The sequence below is a fragment of the Psammomys obesus genome, unplaced genomic scaffold (assembly GCF_907164565.1).
Source record: "Psammomys obesus unplaced genomic scaffold, mPsaObe1.curated_primary_1811, whole genome shotgun sequence".
In the NCBI taxonomy this organism is placed as follows: domain Eukaryota; kingdom Metazoa; phylum Chordata; class Mammalia; order Rodentia; family Muridae; genus Psammomys; species Psammomys obesus.
The window spans coordinates 3666035-3689569 of NW_026596256.1; the positions used below are offsets into that span (position 1 = coordinate 3666035).

General features: G+C 46.5%; 1 protein-coding gene across 2 annotated transcripts; it reads left to right on the top strand.

Annotated features, from left to right (window-relative positions):
• Window positions 1-476: 476 nt before the first annotated feature.
• On the top strand, window positions 477-18167 carry Proser1 (proline and serine rich 1). 2 transcript variants are annotated; one of them, XM_055596869.1, is made up of 13 exons: window positions 477-986; window positions 3623-3688; window positions 5324-5392; window positions 6110-6204; window positions 7029-7122; window positions 8139-8249; window positions 9571-9654; window positions 10796-10874; window positions 11426-11521; window positions 11764-11808; window positions 14149-15829; window positions 16189-16339; window positions 16926-18167. In XM_055596869.1, the coding sequence occupies exons 1-13, from the start codon at window positions 942-944 to the stop codon at window positions 17046-17048; spliced, it is 2739 nt and encodes a 912-aa protein (XP_055452844.1). In that variant the 5' UTR covers window positions 477-941; the 3' UTR covers window positions 17049-18167. The 2 variants fall into 2 exon arrangements, with proteins under 2 accessions (XP_055452844.1, XP_055452845.1); XM_055596870.1 differs by lacking the exon at window positions 11764-11808.
• The last annotated feature ends 5368 nt before the right edge of the window (window positions 18168-23535 follow it).

Below are 23535 nucleotides of genomic sequence, written 5' to 3' on the forward strand. Positions count from 1 at the left end.
GCTCCTGGCCCGGGCTTCTTCCAGCCTCTAGCATGGCGCCGCCCGCAGATCTTCCTGACCCGCTTGCCGTTCCCTCTTTTAAATTCACATCCAGCAATCGAAACGTAGCACCGAAAAACCGAAGGGTAAGGGGACCGTGACACCAAAACAACGACTCCCAAGCTCTGAAAAGGACTATAGTCGCATCTATTTCACAACCGTTCAGGCGTCCGCCGTGGATGCCTACATTCCCACACTAGGACCCCTCCACCCCCCAACTACTGTCTTTCGGGCAACAGTCACTTAAACTGGCGGTGCACAATTGCGTCTTTTGGGAGCGACGCGTCTACCGAAGGTCCCCCGGAGTTGGGGGGGGCATTGAGGGGTGCTCCCGCTGGGCGTCTGGCCTCGTGGTCGCTGCGGTGCTCGAGGGCCGCCCTACAGGAGGCGGTGCCCCCCTTCGCCCGGCTCCCTGCGCGCCCCGGCCGCCGGCCCGCTCCCGGAAGCTAGGAGAAAGGCTAACAAAGGACCTGCGGGGCCGCCGGCTGCCGGAGCTGCGGGACCCAGGAGTCGGGCGAAGCCGGCGGGAGCTGAGCGTCTGCGGGGCCACGTGTCCGGACAGCAGCGGTGAGCGGCGCGTGGCTCGGCGGCCTTCCCCGGGAGCGCCCGGCCCTCGGCGCCCTCTGGAGCCCTGATTTCTGCAAACGCACCAGCCGGCTCGGCTCTGAGCAGCTGAAGCTGCGTGCGAAGAAGCTACTGAAGTTTGATTTTAATTAAAAAAAAAAAAAAACTTTTTCCAAGTTTCCGCCTTGGGATTTTTGTTTTGTTTTGGTGCAGTTTGCAATACTCTACCTCTTCGCCTCCTTTCTTCTTTTGATGTATTTTCCGCGGGTCGGACCTGGGATGAACGTTTCGTAATTGCAAGTAGAATAGTGAGAAGCTACGTCGGAATAGTACTCAGGATGGACAAAAAGTCCTTTGAAACGGTTCTGGATGAAATTCGAAAGGTAATTGACCTTGATCTCTAAAAGTCTTCTGAGATAATTTGTCCTGGGTTCCCTTCTTTAAGGTGTTGTGTGTGGTCACCGAAGAGACGTAAGCTTTCCGGTGTAATGTGAGAGCTTGCATCTTGGTAGTTTGCACGGCTCAAATAGAAGTCAGTGTTGAGAAGTCATTGGGGTACGGGATTACGTTTGGACTGCCCACGGTTCCGGAGCCGACTGTAAATGCTGTAACGCTGAGCTTTTGGTTGAGTGACATTTATTCAGTGCTTCCGTGTTTCAGTAACTCGAGTGACTGGGCACTGAAGGTGATGCCTAGGAAGTTACTTTTCAAATCTCAAGCAGGCGGAATGTCTTCCCTGCCTTGTCTTCCTTTTCCTTCTGCTTTTTGAGGCTGTTCGTATTTCCTATTTCCTGTGATTCACCAGACCAGCAAATATTTTGGAATGTAGTGCTGAGAATAAAAGTACGTCTTGTGCAAAAATAAGAGGTTAACTATTGAACGGGAAGGGCAGTGCTGTGGCCTTGAGCCACCATCACATCGCTTGCACTGGGCTTTCCTGCACGAGGCTACGTACTTCCTACTTTCATCCAATCGGGGGCAACCTTACAGCCTAGGTTCTTTATTCATGCATACCTCCACCTACCTGTGATCAAGCTGCAGCCTGTTTACAGAATGGAAGACATGCGGCTTGTGTCTCACGTGAACATCCCCTAGAATTCCAGGGAGTTATCTGTCCTTGGGCAAGCTGGGCTTAGAGGTTAGGGTCGTTTTTTGTTTTATAAATCTCTTAAGTACAGTAATTTAAACTTAAAACATACCTATTTAGCATCTTAAACTGGTGTCACCGGCAGCACTGCAAAAATTGCTGCCAGACTTATATTGCCTCCTTACTCTCTGTAGGACCCCTTTTCAAATTAACATGGTTAAGCTTTCATATTTGATGGTGCTGATTTTTTTTTTTTTCATTTCTTTTCAAGTAGACTTTTGCTCTTGGAGATTCTCTTTGTCTAATTAAGATTTGAAACAAAATGCTGGTTTGTTGCGAATTAGAATTTGCTACAGTTGGTTTTTACAACCACTCTGAGAAAATTTAAGTTAAAGTAGACCTGAATGCAGACTTCTTTTTTGGAGCAGTGCAGAGATCCACATCCTCTTCCTTCTCAGCCTTGTAAAAATGTCTGGTAATAAATACTAACGAAGGAATCGGAAAGGTTCCAGAGACGAAAGTCTGTTCATCTGAGGTGGCCTTCAAGTCCACGCTTCTGGTCTGCGATCAGAATGTGCTCCCAGTTGGCGTTTCCAGGCGGAAAAGCATGGCAGTGGTATCTGATCCTACTAAAATGGTGTAAAACACAGGCATTCCAAATAGGGGCGGTGCTATAATTAGAAATTGCATTTATACTTTGTAAATGTCAGTTTAAATTGGGTCACCTCTGTTGTTACTGCACACCCACAGATAATACTGGCTGACACTCTCGTCATTTAGAGTAGAAACATGTAAGAAGACATTTGGGGAGAATAGGAAAGACATTTTTTTTGTTTGTTTTTTGTGGTTTTTTTTTTTTTCTTTCAGAAAGGGGGTAACAAGCTCTTAGTAAGCATTTTCTGTTTGACTCCAGCTTCCTAACGTATTCCCAGTGTCACAGCCAGCAAGCCCTCGTTAGGTCTCTGATGCTCACCCAAAGAGTCTGGTACTAAGGTGCTGTAACCCTGAGCTCCAATGCCCCGTGAGTTGAGAGGGGCCACAGCTGGACCTCTCCAGCATTGGGGGAAGATTTGAGACAGAATTGGTGTCATCAGCTCAAGCCAGAATTTGGTCCTGAACCTTTCTTTTGACTGTCTCTGTAATGATGATAATAATCACACACATCAGCATGCATTACCCAGAACGCCGTGTAAAAGTTAAACTGTGGAGCACCCTGAATGTTTTGACTGCTCATTGCATTTGCTTCTAGCAGAACGATTTATATGGAAAATACAAATACAGCTGTTTCATAGTGAGTAGAAAACGGCCAGTTCCTATTTTGTGATGAGTGGCTGGCAAGCTGAGGTAGCTTGCTTTGGTCTTAACATCTCTGAGCTCTACAGTAGCTGGTATATGAGCAGGTTTGACTTCTGAACAGTGCTAGGGCAGAGGCATCTGCTCTCATCTGCTGATAAGTTCCACAGAGGAAACAAGCCATTTATCAAACATCTGTGTCAGGTCTCTAGCTATTAGGACCTTACTCCAGCTCATTGAGGATTATGATTGGAATTCCCTTTCATGAATGAGGAAGCAAGCTCTAAAGTACCTGTTGAAAGCCACGGGAGCTAGTTCCAGGGCAGCCTAGTCTAGTAGGGAGACCTCTCTTTGATGAAAGAAAAAAGTCGGGGCAATTTGTAGCAATTAATTGAAACTAATTAGACATTCAGAAGTTTGATACATAATTGTACTAGGTTGGCTCTGTTATAATGTTACTCCATTTGTAGCCCTGTTCTTGGAGACTCAGCAAGTCTGAAAGATAGGATTTCTTGCTACCTTAGTTTCAGCCAGAGCTAAAGGAGACCAGTCCTTGTCTGTGTGGGTGTGCCCATAGTTTTGGTACCTGCATATTAACATGCTGCTGATGTATATTAATTCTTTTTCCCTCTTTTCTAGGCTGTTTTGACAGAATATAAATTAAAAGCAATTGAATATGTTCATGGGTACTTCTCCAGTGAACAGGTATTCATCATTTTACAAAGCCTTTTTATACTAGTCTTTATCTAATGGACAAGTTCAGGATTGCTTTGACTGTGTTGCCTTATTCACTGAGAAGCTCTTATTTCTGGCAGAGTTCTACAGAATATGCTTCATGGGAGCTTAGGTACTGTTACACATGATTACACCGCAATTCCTAATCTAAAGTGATTTAAAAACACAGTATCTTTTAAAAGAGCAACTTAAACTGTTAATCATTCTGGGAAAGATAGGAAAGTTTATAAAACTGGGGCCTAAGGCATGGCCCAGGGGTTAGGAGCACTCTGCTCTTGCAGAGGACCCAGGCCTGGCTCCTACACCCACATAGAGGCTCACAGCCCTCCAGAGCTCCAGTTCCAAGGCATCTCGTGCCTTCCTGTGATCTCCTTGAGCACCAGGCTCACGTGTGTGGTCTGCATAGATACATGCAAGCAAAACACTGAGACCCATAGAACATAAATCCTCAGTGAACTTGTTTTTAGTTTTAAGAATTTGTAAATTTGCTAAATTTAAATTTGTAGAGTACTTACAGTAGTTTTGAAATTCACTGTATGATCGAAGAATACGTGAATAAATGTTGAACTGTCACAAAGTCCACAGACTGACCCCTCCTGTATTCTTGCTTTCCTGTTGGGTTGTCCTTTAAGACAGTGATGAGGGGATCCTGGCTGCATCACACAGTAGTCACTGTTCCAGGCCTCTGTTTGTGGGTGGTGGCAGGAGGCCTGGGATCCTAGCTGTCTGAGTCACAGTTCGACCGTGGCTCTGGCTGCTGTGGTGGGCTCTACAGGTTCAAGCCCAAGGGTAGAAGCGGCCATGCAGCCCTTCAGTCAGTCACCACACGCTCTTGTTAATGACCTGAGCTGCCACCTTTGATGTATAGTTTTCCATTCGTAGTGTTTTCCCATCTCATCTCCATCTAATTCTTCAGCTTCCTGTTCTTCCAGTGTAGACCATTTCCTGGATTTTTAAATGGCTTTTCTTAATAACTTATTTATTTTATGGTGCCTCAGGCCCTAGTGCATGCTGGGCTTGTGCCCCTCCACTGAACTGCATCCCGCCCCTGTTGCTATCATGCCTAGCTGGTGTTAATGGTCCTGCGTTCCCAGGCCAACTCTAGATGTAGATCTCCTTTCTCCCAAATTACTGTGGGGAGTGGGCCGGGTGATGATCATCACTACTTCACGTGATGATCAGAGGACAGCTGGGAGAGTCCTTTCTCTCCAGCACATGGGTCCCAGACCTCGACCCCCGTCGTCAGTCGCGATGGTCCGCACCTTTACCCACTGTGCCATCTTGCCAGTCCTGAGTGTTTTTCTTTCTTCCTGGACCAGCACTGTCCAGTAGAAGGTGCTGTGATGGTAAGACCATTCTTTATCCACACTGTCCTTTGTGGAAGCTGTTAGCATCATGTGACTGTTGAACTCTTGCTCTGAGGCCTGTGCTCTATGGGATGGAGGTTTGGAGTTTTACTAAAATGGTTGTACTTGGCCACACCGTTAGTCTCTGGTGTCATGCTCACCTCCCACGCGTGGTAACAGGAATTGCAAGTGTTGAAATCTATTTAAAAAAACGTGTGCAGACACTGTCCTCAGAGCTGAAGTAACTCTTTGCTTGCAGGTGGTTGACCTCCTAAGGTACTTCTCCTGGGCAGAACCACAGCTGAAGGCCATGAAAGCACTACAGCATGTGAGTGCCTGCGCTTCTCTCCCCGTGCACAGTAACAATGTTTCAGTCCCGTCTTTGCATAGCCCAGACCAAGTTGTAGTTTGGAACAAAAAAGCTAACCTTGCATTCCATTATACTTTGATAACCATTAAAAAGTTAAAACCTTCCAGGGTGTGAAATTGCATTATGTTACTTATTAAATTCTGTACGGGTTCTAACCTGGCAAATTGAGGGGTTATGAATATGCTCATTGCACAGCAGAGTCCTGCGATTTAGACCCTTCAGATTGAGATTGGCCAGCATCTCCCATAGTGCATGACTGCAGACCAAAGGAAGCAACTACCTTAGGGAAAGCCGAAACTGGGTGCCTTCCCTGGCTCTGACTCCAGTGCCTTGCCCAGTGAGTTGAGTCACCTGTGTGTAAATGCCGCCTCTGTACATGGCCATTTAGAGAGATTTACACTTGTTACAGGCGATCACATTGGGAAACATGTAAAACACACGTGTAGAACTGAGATCTGTTTCTGAAATAATTATACTAAAAAGAGTTCAGCATAACTCGGTGTTTTTAGAATTTCTCTTGAGTTGCTGGAGCTTACCTTTAGCTTGTGTTATTCTCAACAAAGATATATGCCGTGTCCTAAGGCATTTACACTACAGAATTTAATTATCGTCCCTAAAGCCGGTAAGCTCTGGTACAGAAATCTCATGTTGAAACTTGTTGTTTTTTTACGATAGAAAATGGTGGCCGTCCACCCAGCGGAAGTGGTCAGCATCCTCAGCTGTTTTACCTTCAGTAAAGACAAGCTGGCTGCCCTGGAGCTGTTGGCCTCGTGAGTATTCTTCCTGCTTAAATCTGGAAGCTTACCTGCCTTTCAGAGTCACTGATTTGTGTGGGGCAACAGAATGCTAATGAAACAGCCTATGAAAAATGATCTGCCTTAATGTGTCAATGGTGTAAGGAAGCCGACCTCTAACGAAGTAATCTATTAAAACAGCTGAGTGTGGTAGCACACATATATCATGTCAGAACTTAGGGGTGTGGTGGGAGGGGGCTGAGGCAAAGGACCCTGAGTAAGACAGTAAGGACCTATCTCCACACAAAACAAACAAAATGCCCACGTTCTGTGAAAGCACGGTATTGGATTCTAGTGTCTTTACCTAGTCAATACCGCTGTTTTCTCTATGTGTGGGGTCATGGCTCACAGAATAACATGTGCTCCATGTGTATGTGGTTTTAGTGCATAGGATAATGAACACTTCCTACATATGTGGTCATAGCTCGCAGGATAATGGCCATTTCACATTCCTGCCTGTCAGCATTTGCTTTGCTTTCTCCCGATCCTGAGTAATTCAAAAGTCAAGCTGATAAAAATGAAGGATGTTTATTGAGCAGGGAACCTGCACCTCGGAGGCTTCAGTTACAAAAGCGATAGCAAAGCTCCTCTCTTGACATGTGAGAATGTAGTAAGCGTGAGCTTGAAGAGAAGGGACCCGAGAGAAGGGTGGTCACGTTGCTTATTCAAAGGGGATGTATTCCACAGTTTGGTGTGTGTTGCTATGTCTGTGAAAACACAGAGCATGTCGTAAAGACATTTCTGGCCTGTGTGTGTCTGCCTGGATCCTAAACAGAAGCTAAGTCCTGTTTCCTTGACAGAAACATCGTGGACGCACAGAACTCTCGTCCCATAGAAGATTTATTCAGGATCAACATGTCTGAGAAGAAACGGTGCAAGAGAGTCCTGGAGCAGGTAACCCTAAAAAGGATGCTGGGGTTGGGGGGATGGTAGACAGAAAAGCCTGAACCTCACCCTGGCAGTGCTTGGGACTAACAGAGAAGAAGACATTCTTGCCGGCCAGGGAGCACAAGTAGGACCTTGTAGAAGCTGGTGGGGCAGAGATCACTCAGGAGTAAAAAGCCACTGGTGACCTACCCAGCAGGCCGCCTGTACCTTTGCCCCGTGGAGCTCTGCCACGGCAGCAAGCATTTCATGCTCATGTGCTTAGGAGCAGTGAGTGCACATTGGCTTTGTTAGCCGACTTGCAGTGATCAAATTCATAGAAGAATACTAAATCAAAACTGCAAACTGGAATTGTTTTTTTAAGCTTTTAAAAGTGATTTATTTTTGTTAATGTGTGCAGGTATGTGCATGTGACTGTAGTGTGAAGGCCAGGCAAGGTGCCAGGCCGCCTGGGCCTGCGGCTCCATTGTAAGCTGCCCAGTGTGGCTGTTGGGACCAGGCTCTCTGCAAAAGCAGCAAGTGCTTTTTAACAGCTGAGTCACCCCATCCCCATTACGTGTGTTTGTGTGTGTGTGCACGCGCGTGCATGCTTCAACTAATCTGTAAACATTTTCAAAGCAATCTCATTTTACCTCTTTTTTTGTTGTTAGTTGATTAAAGAAATGGAACAGGAACTCGCTGTGTAGACCAGGCTAGCCTCAAACACAGAGCTCAGCCTGCCTCTATCTTCTGGGATTAAAGGTGTGCACACTATTCCTGCTGCTAGATAACAGTCCTTGCTTGACCCTGTTGGTGACAGCACTGATGATGGTGGTCTCATACTGTCCCATGGTGAAATTACACAGAAGGACTCTCACGTCTTTGGACACACCGTCCCTGGTCCCTGTGTCCCTGGTGATTGATGGAAGAATGTTGGAATGCCACACTGCTCCTTAATTCACCGCTTTCTCTGGACTTCCCGTTATCTGGACTACCTGATGTAATAAGTTTGATTTTTGTTCACCACTTTCTTTTTTACATTACAGGCTTCCAAAGCAGGCTGCAAAGCCCCTCACGCCATGATATCTTCATGTGGAACCATCCCAGGAAACCCCTATCCCAAAGGAAAACCTAGCCGCATAAATGGAATTTTCCCTGTAAGCATGCTTCTACATACATGAAATTTCCCATGACAGAGGGTGACTGGAGCACAGACCTGTACATATAAGTGCAACATATGAGAACATGGCAACTTATGCTTCTGCAAAGGAATCTCCTGTCTTGTACTTAGTTGATAGACAGTTGCAAGTTTATGTGTATATTGCCATTAACTGACGCTGTTACCTTCAGAACATGCCAGACAAAGGGGGATTTTGCTGTTTCCTCTTCTAAATATTCTCAGCATTTTTGACAGTTGCACAATTGAGAACCTGTTTGGGAAACTCCGTGACTGTAAGACTCTTGTTTGGATCCCAGTGGGTAGCCCTCAAAGCCCTTGAAAAATAACCACCTCAAAAGTTGTTACCCTTCTGTTACTATGTCAGAACCCCAGAGCTTCGTGGATTAAATCATAAACATTTATTATTTCCCATAGATTCTGGTTAGTTCACTTGCTGGAGTTAGGGTTTTTTTTGTATCACACTGCAGCTTTGGCTGGTCTGGAAATCACTGTGGAGACTGAGCTGGCTTGGAATTCACAGAGATCCGCTCATCCCACCTCCTAATTGCTAAATTAGGATGAAATTAGGATTAAAGACCTGGGCCACTACCCTCTGCTCCTTGTGGGGACATGGGAATGGCTTCATTCTGTAGTTCAGGCTCAGGCTTCCCCTGCAAGCTTGACTGGCATACACAAATAGTCTTTTTTTCTAGATAGCTCACTTAAGTGCCCAACAAGCTAATGTTGCCAAGAGTCCAGTCCTCACCTTGAGGACTTGAGCACCTACATGGCATGGTACCTAGTTTCTACAGCTCATGTAACCAAGGGGAGGCAGGGGCAGCTGCAGCAAGGCCTCCTAGGTCTTGGTTTTCAGAGTCAGTGCCATTCTTTAAAATGACACAAGTCAGCGTTAGTTATTTTGAGATGGATGGTGGGCGGTGAGGACCAGAGGGGCCATCTTGGAAGCTGGCCTCCATAACTGTGTGCTTCCTAAGGACAGAGCCTGAGGAGACAGACTGTCGAGGTGTATTCTGATCGCTTCTATAGAGCAGCCTCTAAAGGGGTCTCAGTCATCAGGCTTCGTCAGCCTCTGATGTGTATACACTGGCATGAAAGTTTGGGGGTCGGCTCTACACTACATCCTTCCCTGACATTCCCTCTGCTTGTGAGGCAGCCAGCTGGGGCAGGATTGGGTCTGGAACCCAAGACTTATTCCTAGCAAGTCCCTTTCTTCAGAATAATACATTGCAGTTGTCTGTTGTGTCTAAAGTCTCAGCTATTTTTTTATTATTCCTTTATATATATATTTTTTTAAATAGGGAACTCCTCTGAAGAAGGATGGTGAAGAAAGTACTAATGAAGGCAAAGGAATAGCAGCGCGGATTCTTGGACCATCCAAACCAGTATGTGTTAAGTTCTGTATGTGTGGCTTTCTGTCTGGAAAGTAAGTTTTTTGTGTTGCAAAGTTTAAATGTAGTCGAAACTCCAGGTCAGGGAGAATGGCGTAGGGTTTGAGTGTGAGGGTTTAGTAGTGGTCAAGGCTCTTTGAAGGGGAAGCATTTTATCTTAAAGGTAAAATAACCCAGCACATTCGTCTAGTCAGATGAGGATTGGAGAGTGGTGTTTATCTGCCAGCCAATTAGTGTTAATAGTAGTGAAACTGGCATGGAGCCAGGGGCTTGTCCTTTCAAAGGAGTGATTGAAGTGATTGGAAATGTAAACTGAGCAAGAGGATGGGACCTCCTGAGTGGAGGAAATGTGGAAGTTCTAGCGGCTCCTCATAGGGCTTGCAGGCTCTGTTCAGTCACGTGACAGGAGAGTCAGTGGTCGCCGTTTATGAGGCCAGGAGGAAACAGTTCTCTGCCCACCACTGGATCCCTCTGCCCAGTGACTCCGTGCTCGCTCTCTTCCACTCTGGGTTTGGTGTAGCTTTCGATACTTAAGATTCTGCGAATGCCATCAACTGTAAAATAACATCCTTATGAATCTGTAGGTTTCAAAAGAACAAAAACATTCAGTTCCTAATCCACTGTGTAATTACTGTCAGATTGCCAAGTGCTAATGATCCTTGTGGTGCTAAGAGCCTAATGATCGTAGGGGAGCATTGCCCTTGAGGTCATTATGTGTTAGCGAGACCAACCCCTGAAGATCCTGATGATGCTAGGAGCACATTGTGCTTGAGTCATTATGTGTCAAGAAGAGACCAAACCCTGAAGCTCCCTTATGTTGTTTTCATAGTGGAAATGGAAATTCCTGGGGTTGGCTTAGGCTGGACCAGAAAGGCGTCTGTAGTTCAGTCAGGTCTTACCTTTACTGGAGATGGTCGAGGAGAATTGAGTGCTAAAATAAAAAGAAACAGCATGTCTGGCAAGCTGTACCTTGGGAACTGTGTACGGACCACACTTACTAAAGACTAACATCTGAAGCTTTGATAGCCTCGGGAAATCTTGTCTCTTAAGACGAGGCAGTTTGAAGGCAAATTGTATTGTCTTATCAGGAGATGCTTTCTTGGTGATGTCTAACTACTGTGTTTCCCTTGTCCAGCCTCCCTCAACGTACAATCCACACAAACCTGTCCCCTACCCAATACCTCCGTGCCGGCCACACGCAACTATTGCACCAAGTAAGCGTTTTCTTGATTTTACTCTTTCTGCTGTTCTTTAAATTGGAAGGATGGGCTGGTTTATGTGCTTGCGGAGTACATAACACTTGAGTTCTGAGAGTTTAATTTTGCTGATGGCCAGCGACTATCTCCTAGTCTACCACACTGCCAGAGGTATAGTTTATCTTTAGTGTGTTTTCCATGTGTAAGTTAGTTGCAGATTGTTTTAGTCACTTTGTTATTAGGGCCCTCCACTTTGGTAACTGGCCTTAAATGCCCCCCTTTTTAGGTAGCTGGTGTCTAGCATTATTATCCGCACATTTAGAAAAGGTCAGGTATACACTGGACCTATTTGGGCTGGTTCATCCCACCCACTTGTGAGAAGGTATCAGGACAGGGTGCAGCCAGATTGCCCTTGCCCCTCTCCACGTCCACTTAAGCTATCTCCATGAGAGATGCATCTCTGTTACATGACAGCTTAAGATAAACCACCCTCGTGCATTCACACAAATTTTAGTCCCTAGCCAGTGATATTAAGTTCTCTATCTATTTCTGTTATGTTTTCATTTTAGGTGCTTATAACAATGCGGGTCTGGTACCACTAGCCAATGTGATAGCTCCAGGTGTTCCTCCCCCACCGCCATACACTCCAAATCCAGTAGGAACAGGTAACGACCTGCTGTTGTAAGCTCTTTAAAACAAGTCACTCAGTGCTCATATATGTATCTATGTGGTAACAAACAGTTCTACTCATATTTATATGAATTCTTTCATGTGTACTCTACTTCCCATTCAGTGTTTTCAGTGGTGTCCATTTACTTCTGTCTTGGCTTTTCTTTTTTCACATCTATCTGTGATTATAATGAAAGAATAATCTGATTAAAGCTTGAAATCATTTATTTTTACATAGACAATGAAGACCTCTCCAGCCAGTCAAAACCTACACAGAGTCAGAGTAAGTACCAAAGTGACCCAGAGACAACTGCTGGCTGGTCCTCACCAGGAACTTAGGAGAGGCTCCTAGGTGTGGAGTGAAAGTCTGTTTAAAGTTCTCTTAGGAGAAGGATAAGGGGACCTGGAGCAGCAAAGGGCACTGAGCACAGGGTGGCCTGGGTGGCGCCTTCTGGTGGCAGCTCCCAACTGCGGAGCCCAGTCAAGCATGGGCAGCAGGAAGGGAGTTCTAGAGAGAAATGCAACACTCACATCTAAGGAGTGCCAAGGCTGGGAGTCTTGGTGGGGAACCCCCCTCCTGGCTGGCTCCTGTGTGAAGGAGGGAGTGCACAATTAGGAGAACATAATGTCACAGACGGCAGGATTCTACCTAGCTCGGTAAACAAGTCATTCAACTTTATGGGAAAAAAATGTGAAAGCCTTTGTATTCAGTTTGATATTTTAAAGACTTTCCCCCTTTTTAAAGACTACTCAACAGTAGGTCAGTACCTCTGTAGTGGTAAGGCCATGGTGCCCCATCACTTGATAGCCACAGATTGTTATTTGTTGTGTTTTACTGTTTGCTATGCCGGACCATTGAGGCCAGTGCCTTATGTAAGCTCTATGGTCAAGCTGCATACCAGTATGGTCTTTAGCAATCAGCTGGCTTAGCCACAGCAAGTCTCAGCTTACCTTTATATAAAATGGGGGTTTTTTGGTCTCAGGATCAATGTGAGGACAGAAGAGAAACTTAGCATGGATAAGTGACATGTGACAGCATGTGGTGGTTGGTAGCCACATACGTGCCAGGAACGTATGATTTGTCATGTAATGTAATTGGGGTCTTGCTTCTGCTTGTTTCATTGCTTACTGCAGAGACTGTGTTAACACACAGAGCATTTGCTTCCTTGTTCCGGAGATTTCCAGTGGGAGAGGCTGTAAGAGCTCTGGGACGGCCTGCTTGCTTTTTCCTCGGGGCCTCTCATTAAGTACACGGTCCTCAGCATATCAGTGAATGTGACTGGATTCTCATGTGCTCGCCGCCCCCTGTGGACCAAAGTATTTGTTGATTTACAAACTCAGACTTAGGCCCATGTTCTATTCCCGATGCTTCTAGTTCTTAGGAAACAAGTACAGACCTGTTTTCATAGTGACTCTAAAATGAGTCTGATTTTCATAAGTCACTGCTTATAACATGCATCTGGTATTATGTATGTGTGTGTGCAGTGCAAGGCTTCATTAGCATTTGCAAGGCTTCAAGTTCAATCCCCTCTACCAGGAAACAATATATACCTAAATGAGAAATGTGAATACAGTGCAGCCTTGACTTTGCAGTTCTTATACCATTGTTTGTTAACTTTTCTTACCACATGTCTTTTCCGAGAGAATAGCAAAAGAACTGTGTGGCCTTTTTGCACAGTAAACTATGCACAGTTGCTTACTTCTGGTGTTTCCTGAGCGCTTCCTCCCACCAGAGATAATTCCCAGAACATTACTGCGCTGACCATGTGAGCGTCCCCATGCCAAGAGTCTGGTTTCCACCCAGATCTTAAATGTCTTCCTAAAAACGCCTTTCAGTGGTTATCACTGCAGCAGGAGGAGCAGTCTGTATTATATCTCTGAAACAATTGTTCTAAAGACAGTTCCAGACAGTGCTGGTCAGTGTGGCGTTGCCTGTAAAAGTCCTGTTTCCCCTCAGGTGCCACAGATCCAGCACAGTCTGACACAGTCAGTGAACTCATCCTGGGAGGAGGACCCCAAATCCTCCTTTTAATTATCTGTGGAGTTTATCAGAATAAAGATGGTGTAGCAAACACAAAACAAGTCTTGGATAGCCTGGGAGCTGTCCTCTATATGGATCTGGCGTAAACGGAAACACAGAGGCCTGAGCACAGAAGATGAAGTAGTCACGACAGCTCACATTAGGATCCCGGCTGAGGGGCTGTTGTAGGCTGTCCAGTGTGGGCCACACACGTCAGTGAGCTGGTCCTGAGCTGGGGGGCCTGCATGTGGTCACTCTAGAGAAGGCCTTCTCTGCAAGTGAAGGGATCCAAGGGGGAGTCGGTCCCTCCAGGTCACCCCCTCACACGTGCTTCCAGCTTCATAAAGCTCCAGCTTCCTCTCTGATGATCAGGTGCAAGAGGACATAGCTACTGCCCTGAACAGATGCTCCAAAGTGGAGATAGGGTCATGGCATCTATCAGTTCAGACACGGCAAGAGCAACTTTATGTCTGCCTTTGGTTTTCTTTGCTATTTGTGAAATATGAGCCCCCTCCAGAAAAAAAAAAAAGGAGCGCTTATGTTTCTTCTAGCTTAAATTGGCCATCCCAGCACTGGTAAAACCCTGCCTCTTCTCTCCCACAGCATTTTCCACCCCAGCAAGTCAACTCTTCTCTCCTCATGGTTCTAATCCTTCAACTCCTGCTGCAACTCCCGTGCCTGCCGTGTCCCCAGCCAAGGCAGTGAACCATCCATCGGCGTCAGCAGCTGCCACTGGGGCCGGAATGAGTGCTCCCAACACTGCCCTGTCCGTGTTCCCAATGCCGCAGCCATCCACACCCAGCCTGACTGTAATCCGGACTCCCTCGGTGCCGGCAACGCCTGTCACTTCCACCCACAGCGCCATACCTGCGCCTGTCCCTTCCATTTTTTCTGGCCTAGTGCCACTGCCAGGTCCATCTGCCACGCCCAGCCCAGCCCCTCAGGCCAGCTCCACACCAAGGCTCACTCTGGCTTCCAGTGAGACGTTCGCTTCTACTTGTGCCCCATTCACCAGCCACTCGTTGGCCAGCTCGACTGCTGGGTCAGCCAGTAACCCGAGCACAGCTTCCCTGTCCTCGGTCTTCGCGGGTCTGCCTCTGCCCTTCCCGCCGGCATCCCAGGGCATGGCCACCCCCACTCCCTCCGTCATTTCCAGTGCCGCGGGCCCACACAGCATCAACAGTCCCCTTCTGTCTGCCTTAAAAGGCTTTCTAACGTCAAATGACACACACCTACTGAATTCCTCTGCCTTGCCGTCTGCGGTCACTAGTGGGCTGGCTTCATTATCCTCCCTTCCCGGCCGAAACTCGGATTCTCCTGCCTCAGCCACTACCAAGTGCTATCCCCCTGCGCCCGTCCCCGCTGCACAGAGGTCTTCCACCCCGGGGCTGGCCATGTTCCCAGGCCTGCAGTCCCCTGCGGCCAGCGCTACCTCGGCCACCCCCACGCTGCCTGCCCCGTCCCCGTTAGCTCCCCCCGCCTCCACGGCAGTGCCGGTGAGCTGTGGCTCTTCAGGCTCGCTTCTGCACGGGCCCCATGCAGGTGGCACCTCGTCTGCCCCTGCTGCGGCACCCATGCCTGTTATGATCAAAACTGAGCCCACGAGCCCCCCGCCCTCGGCCTTCAAAGGCCCAGCTCATCCCGGGACTCCTGCTCGCGGTGCCTTGGGCCTGTCGGGGGCCCTGGGCCGTGGGTACCCCGTGACCTCAGTGCCCATCAGTGTGTCCACTTGCCTTAACTCTGCGCTGTCGGGGCTCTCCAGCCTGAGTACCCCCTTGGCCGGTTCCATGCCCCTTGCACCACACGCGTCCTCCACACCCATCGCCCCCGTGTTCACTGCTCTTCCTCCCTTCACTTCGTTGACCAACAGTTTCCCTCTCCCGGGTGGTCCCTCCCTCAGTCCCGCTGTGTCCCTCGCGGGGCCACCAACCACCACATCTGCAGCCGTGCACCCCAGCTCCGCGACCATGCGCACAGTGCTGCCCACCTCTAATGCCTCGCCCGCGGCCTTCCCACTCAACCTGTCCACTGCTGTGCCCTCGCTCTTTGCGGTCACCCAGGGCCCGCTGCCTGCCTCTAACCCCTCCTACCCTGGCTTCCCCGTCTCCAGTGCCCCAAGTGGTGCTCCCGCGCTGCCCTCGTTCCCGGGGCTGCAGGCCCCCTCCACGGTAGCAGTTACCCCACTGCCGGTGGCTGCCTCGGCTCCATCGCCCGCGCCTGTGCTCCCTGGTTTTGCCTCCGCCTTCAGTTCTAACTTCAACTCCGCCCTGGTGGCACAAGCCGGGTACGTGACTCCTCAACAAGCTTACGTAGCTCAGCCTTGATTTGTATTGAGATGCTAGGCTCTGAGGGGTGGGAACGGGGGATATGGCGTCGAATGCCCAGAATATACCATTGAGCCCTCAGCAGTGTCACGTAGAGTGACTAAGGTAGCTGAAAGGGTTACGTGTAAAAACCTTGCTTTCAGAGTTCCTGCTCTCCGTTTCTACGTGGCTCATTTCTACAGTTCTATCCCACAGAGGAGTGAGCTCTGATTTGTTGTCTTTACTGTCCTTAAGCCACCTCTTGCCAAATACAGAGGCAGCTTTTCCGTCTTCCGTGCTGTGTGCAGTCTGACCTGTTTTTTCTACCGATTGTTTTTAGTTTGTCATCTGGACTCCAAGCTGCAGGAAGCTCTGTTTTCCCGGGCCTTCTGTCCCTCCCAGGTATCCCTGGGTTTTCCCAGACTCCTTCACAGTCATCCCTGCAAGAGCTACAGCACAGCGCAGCTGCGCAGTCGGCTTTGTTACAGCAGGTAGGCAGTCTGGAGTAAGTAAAACAGCGAGCCACCATCTTGACCCGGGGACCTGCCCAAGGCGGGCAAGAATGGGTCTTACCAGAACCCAGGAGACTGGTTTCGTTAGCTCTCCCCAAATTCACAGATTCTGTGTCTTTTTTTCAGAAGAGTAACAGAGTGGGAATCAAATGGTTGAATCATTTTTCCTCTCTATAGATTAAAAAAAAATAACCTCGGGTTATGTCTTTAATCCCAGCGCTCCGCAGGCAGAGGCAGGCCCATCTCTGAGTTCCAGGACAGCCAAGGCTACACCAAGAAACCCTGGAGGATCGGGGGTGGAATGGGGTGGGGAGACAATAGCATGACTCAGTTTGGAAACTTAATTACATGGAAACTAGGCAAGACAATTAATTTGTCTTATACTTAAGCTGTAATGAATATAGGAAGGCAAATTTTCTCTACGAAACAACAAAATCCACCCGTTGGTGTATTTTTAAAATAGTATGTTTGCCCTCTTGCCCCTGTCTGGTTTGTATGTGGATGGGAGCCAGTCCCGGCCCGATAAACTGGGGTTCTGCTAACGTCTTGTGCCTCTTTCCTGCAGGTCCATTCGGCATCTGCTCTGGAGAGCTACCCGGCCCAGCCAGACGGGTTCCCTAGCTATCCTTCCACGCCGGGAACACCATTTTCTCTGCAACCAGGCCTATCCCAAAGCGGATGGCAATGAGTTTAAACATGTTTATTCTCCTTGGGAGCAACATGAAATTTGCCCCAAGAACTGCAGTGAACAATCTGACAGATATGAAACTGGCCAGTAGTCTGAAAAGGAGTATCCTTGAGGACACTGGGACAGAATTTACAAGTTCAGGTTGCATTTTTAAAGTGCTTGTAAGTAAGAACCCTTACTCCTGTATATGTATATATGCAGACAATGAATTGTATGGAGAATAGTATTTTAAAAGTATTTGGGGACTTTTCACCTCCCTTCCTACAAAGCTTTGAATTGTGTGAGCGATCTACATAGACTGTTGAAGAGGAGACGGAAGTCTTTAAAGCCGAATACAGCCTTAAGTCTGCTTGTGTCGCCTCCATGGACGGAAGTGATGGTTGTGCCTCAGGCTGCATGTGGCCCTGGGGAGTTGCTATTCTTCGGATGCATGTTAGCATCAGCTGGAACGCAGTGCTCCGTACGTGTCTACAAAGGGGGACTTGAGATGACTGTTATTTATTATCAATAGTCAGACTGCTGAATTTAACTCAATGTATTTCAGGAAAGTAAAAATGGTGCTTACCGTAGTCTTTAGAATGACTTTCAGGTGTTTTAAAAAAAATGTATACCCAGAACTACTTTCTTACAGGTCTATAAGGGAGCCTGAGGATGATTTGGCAAAACATTTTTCATACTCTCAGCAGTATGCCCACAAGTGAGTCCCAGGCCACCACTGTTACTTACTCCTTGTACCCTGGAAGCTCTTGGTGAATGTTTACAATCACGGGATGAATTTCTACTCAAGCTCGACTAAAATAAACGCGCAGCAGCAATAGCGAAGACCCGCTCTGTCAGTGGGCGCCGTGGGCGCTGAGGACCTGTGCTGGCGGACCGTGGCTCCTGTCGTCCTGGGCAGGGTCTGCCGCACTGGCAGTGGGGGCAGTAGGGAGAATGTAAGCCGTAGAATCTACTGTAGTGCATCTCAACACCTAGAAGTTCTACTTTTATAAAGATGGTGTCTGGAAGATGTTGCAAATGTATTTTCCTTCAACGCGGGGAACAAGCTTTTTAAGTCTATTGAATAATACTGTACGGTTAGTTTTTAACATTTTTAAAAAATAAACTTTATGGATATGATGAACATTGTAGAAGTGTCTCATTAAGTGCTAGGTAGATAGGCTGTTTAGTTTTTCTCATTTCTAGGGCTAATATGTTGAACATTCTTGTCTGAATTTAATTGAAACCCCCTTTAGATTCTGACTGCCCAGCTCTTCAAACGAAACCGTATGGAAAAATCAGATGATGAGCAATACTTGGAACAGGCAGAAATACCCCTTCTCTTGGAGCACACAGGCTGATACCAGTTGCTGGATGCTGTCGTTTGTTCTTTTTTAGGTTACAATCATATCAGTCTTCTTTGTGTTGGCGGTTCAGAAAATGGCTACTGACTGAGTAATCTCCATCCAGTGTGATTCTACTGTGAATTGTACTTCTGTTCTCTAGGGCCCTTGAGCACAAGCTGTGTGTGTCTAGTTCATCTTTTCAGTATGTCCCTGGAATGCTGAGTACATTGGGCATGCAAAGGGTTACAAAAAAGTGTAGAGGGCGTATTTTAGAATAGCAGCAGTAATCACTGGAGACTGCCTTTGCGCTGGTGTTTCACAAGCCTCTGGAGTGATGGTTGCTCTGCGCAGCTGGTGGAGAAGCCAAGCTGAGGCAAAGAATGGGTGTGAGAAATTTGGCACTTATTTTGCTGCTAAGAGAACCCTTGAAGCAGGCTGCAGGGAGGTGACCATTACTACATTTGAGGGTCCAGGAAGACTGTTAAAAGTTGTTAAAGTTTTATGACTGAGAACATTCTAGAAAAGGCCAAAAATGTGAGAAAATTGCCTGCTACGAGTATAGTTGAGTGGAGTATAGGGAGTAGTTTGAAGAAAGCTCAGAAGCCAGGGAAACATGACAGGAAAGTGACTGAGCTCTTAGTCTTAAGCCTCAGTATGCCTCAATATGTGATTTCATATAAAGTGCAGTTGATATCAGAATCGAGTAAAGCTTTTACTCTTAACTCATCAAAGGGAGCTTGTTTTTAAAGGTGACAGGGTATAACATTGGTCATTCAAAAATCCTCGAACCTTAGCAAGTATTTTGGGAAGGGTAATCAAAGTGTGCCCTAGGCCCTTGTCTACACATAGGATGTTATGGTACTCATTTTTAAAATTTAAGGACTTCTATTAGAGGTATTTTTTTTAAAAATATGGTTAAAGCTAAAAGTTCTTGCTATTTATAACTCATAATTGTTAAGGAAGGCTATTGAGGGTCTGGAGAGATGGCTCACCAGTAAAGAGCACTTTCTGCTCTTGCAGATGAGGTGGGTTCAGTTCCTAACACCCACAGGCTGGCTCACAATATTCCATAACCCCCAATTTTAGGTGGTCCAAAGCCCTCTTCTGGCTTCTATGGGTACTGCATACACACGGTGCACATAAACACATGTGTGAGTGCGTGGGTGTGCACACACACACACACACATTTTGGTATTTTGCAAAGCTGGTAGCAGGCTTGTAAAATAGAACATAAAATCTATCACTTCTATTTCTGGATGTTTATGTCTTGGTTTTAGAACAAATTGACACCCATACAAAAACATCCATGATGGCATTATGTAATAACAAAAATTTAAAATTACTTCAAGTAAGTGAACTGTGGCCTGTTTTTGATCGACAAAGGAGTGCCGGATGGTGACAAAAATTGTTTTCTTTTTAAAATTTTTCCCTTTATTTTTATGTATATGAAGGTTTCCCGGCCTGGGTGTGTGTGTATCTGTGTACTGCCCACATGCGGTGTCCTCAGAGGCCAGAAGAGGGCGGCAGATCCCTTGGGACAAGTGACAGACAGTTGTGAGCTGCCATGTGAGTGCTCAGAACTGAATCCGGGTCCTCTGCAGGAACAGTCAGTGCTGTTAACTCGTGAGCCATCTCTCCAGCTCTCAAAAATGTTAACAGGACTGTGGATTCACCTTGAAGCACGGAACAAGCAATCAGAGATGGCCATGGGGGGATTTTCATATTGGTCAAAATCAACTAAAACTAAATCATACATATGAGAAAAAGCTACTTGAAAAGCAGGGAAACCAAACTCCTGCTTCTGGTCACAGGGAGGTAGGGCTGGGGCTCGTGTGGCTCCAGGCATTGCAGTGACACTCCAGTTGTGTGGACACTGTGCACAGTTGCTTACCCCACTAATATATGCCTACAGGATCTAGGCGCGTGCTCCATAAGTCACTTCACAAGTGTCAACAAAATTTGCGTCACAAAAAAATAATTCCTATCTAGCAGAGATGGAATATTGAATCCGGTATGTCCAGGTAGAGATGTTCAATTAGCTGAGAGTTGGAAGTATTGCTTGGGGGAGAGATCTAGGCCCTCACTTCAGTGTAGAAAATTCTCTCTCCAAGTATCCACATACAATGAGGGCCCAGATTCTCTTACAGATGTGGGTGTACATAAGTATGAATAATGTGTACGGTGGAGAAGGTGATCTTTAAAGAAAAGGGAACAACCCCAAGAGAACCGCAAGGGTGTAGCGCATTGTCCCTCCCAGCAAGAAGTGACAGAGAATGTTCCTGAACCAGGAAGCTGAAAGGCTTGCGGCTAGAAGGGCCAGTCACAAGTTAGAAGCTTGGTTCTTCCAAAGGCCGTCACTTGGGATACAGAAAGCATAGAAGGTAGATGTGCTTGCTGTAAACCTCAAGGGTGAGACCAGAGTCTGAACATTTAAAAGCAGCTGTCCTCAGGCTAGAACTTCAGCTTGTGCAGGAACTGATAGAGGAAAAGTATCCGAACAGCAGAATCTCCCATCATCCCCCACAGTCCTCCATGATGAAGCGAGAAAATGCTATGGGTAGTTCATTGCCTAAGACCTACTTGGGCAATACTCTATATACACAGAAAAAGCACCTCTCATCCTATTCCCCAGACCATTCTGTAGGGACTCAGTGTTCATTACTTGAAGTCACCATTGCTTTCTAGGTGGAGACATTTGGAACATTTTGCAGAAAGAAGAAAAACAGCTGTTTAGTCATCATCCAAGGGGACACACAGTGAGTTCTCCTGAGGCTCTTTCTAGCGGCCCCTGGGAACAATTACTGATTTTGTTTTGAATCTTGTATTTCCTTGAGTGGCAGCTATAATATAAATGGCATTTGGCCAATATTGGGGAAAATGTATTGGGAGATAAGCTGAACTAGAGAGCCTGTGCCGCATGACCACCCAGGGGCAAAGGGAAGGGTTGGTCCCCTTCTGGATACAAACTGAATATGCCTTAGGCACAAGAAATGATACAAACAGGAAGCTTTCCTGTGGCTGTTTACATTATATGTTTGTCATGAAGGATGATGGCAAAGGCTAAGAAACGGAATCTGTGTACGCATTAACAGCAAGAGCCAGGGATGGGCCTGGAGCTTTAGGGTTTGTCTGTTGATTGTTGTTCTTTCAATCTGCATCTTAAGCTGATCTGGAGCTTTCTATGTAGGGCAAGCTGACCCCAAATTTGTGACAATCCATTTGCCTCTGCCTGCTGAACTCTGGGATCACATGTTTGCACCCTCATGCTCTGCTCTTACATTTTCAAATTTATAGGAAATAAGGGTCATGCTAGATGAGCGAGAGAGGAGACCTGACCAAAGTATTCATGTAAATGAGTCAGTCTTGGCCTCACTTGAAGATAAGAGAAAAGGGGAGACACTGAATTAATCCAAGATTCCCCATTTAGAGAGAAGATTCCCATTCCACGTGATAATAGCTACTACTTCACAGCTGCAACCAAGACTCCACTTAAACACCACATCTGAATGAGTCTCACCTGGATAACTTGTTAACAAATTCTAATCTTTTCATTCCACAGATGGAGGTTGGATTTGAGGTCACATGACTAATACATGTCAGAGCAAGAGCTTCTTGCCATGCTGACAGTTTGGGATCCCGGCTGCTTTCTCAGCCCCTGTGTGGCTGGCTTCACTTCTACACAGAGCAGTAGATTGAAGAAAGGTGTTGTAGGCTGAGCAGAAATCACCTCATGTGGGTTTGCTCATGTGTCTGATTTTCTGGACCCTCCCTTAAAACTCTGAAATTTCACATTTATTCATATAAATGCAGAGGAGACTAACCATGACACAGGAAATGTTTAAAGAGGCTCCTGCTAGAATGAAAACAACTAGATAGGTGGGGAAAAAACACTTAGAAAGCACAAGATGAACAGACAAAGAGCTGTTGGTTTGCCCTGTTTTGTACTTTTACACAGACGGGAGCAAATATTAAGGATATTGAAATGAGAGGGGGATTTTCAGTATTAGAATAAATTTACCATGGCACTCGCTTCTAGGACTGTGGAGTAAGGGGGGATCCTGGGCTTTGTCCTTAGCTTTCTACTGCTTTGTTAAACACCATGAGTGTAAGCAGCTGGGGAGGAAAGCTTTAGATTTCATCTTACAGCTCACGACCATTCCTGAGGGAAGTCAGGGCAGAAACCGAAGCAAGGACCACAGTTAAACACTGTCTACTTACTGGCTTGCTCTCCATGGCTTGCTCTCCATGGCTTGCTCTCCTTGGCTTGCTCTCCATGGCTTGCTCAGCTTTCTCCTGTATAACCAGTGGGCCTGCCTACCCTGGGGCAGCCCCACAGTGGGCTGGACCCTCCCATATCAATCATCAATCAAGAAAATGCCTCCACAGACTTGCCCACAGGACAATTTGATAGAGGCATTTTTCTCAATCCGGGGTTCCTTGTTCCCAAATGATGCTAGCTGTGTCAACTAGACAAAAATAAACAAACAAATAAATCGATAAATAAACAATTACTGACCAGCATAGCTGTGACGCTGAAGCTCTGCATCTCAGAAAGATCATCACCTCCTGGGAATGTCTATCACCATCACATTACTTAAAGCAAACAGGTGGCAGGCTACAGCTGGCTGGTCTAGAAAATTCAGATAATTGCAGGCACAGTTACAAGTGTGCAAAAAGCTTTAAAGGAGCTGGGTGGTGGCTCATGCCTGCAATCTTAGCACTCAGGGCAGTGGGAGAGGAGTACTGAGACAGGAGAATTCCTGGGAGTTCAAAGCCAGCGTGGGTTAGAATTAGACTCTATCTGAAGACAAACAACTAAGAGCTTTAGAGAGATTGATACATGGAGGGGAGGAGAGTGTCAGGTAAGAGGAGGACTGACCGACACTTTGTAGTTGGGTTAACATTAAGGGTGTGACACGATTAGATAAGCATTTGAAGTGTTCTACCTACAGTGTGTTGGATGAATTAGGCTGCACTATTGTATTATACTATGTGTATAATATAGTAATATATAATGTATATAATGTATTATCGTACATATTATATATAATACATTATAATATATTATATATATGTATATTATATATAATGTATTATATATATATGTAATATATTATATAAATATCGGATAATGAGTTACACAGGGGCCTACTGATGTTTTA

Bases quoted from the DNA above. Each gene is read 5' to 3' on its own strand.
- Proser1 (XM_055596869.1), top strand. From the start codon at position 942: ATGGACAAAAAGTCCTTTGAAACGGTTCTGGATGAAATTCGAAAG. The intron at 11,809-14,148 runs GTAAGTACCAAA...TCTCTCCCACAG, and splicing joins AAAACCTACACAGAGTCAGA to CATTTTCCACCCCAGCAAGT. The intron at 16,340-16,925 runs GTAGGCAGTCTG...TCTTTCCTGCAG, and splicing joins AGTCGGCTTTGTTACAGCAG to GTCCATTCGGCATCTGCTCT.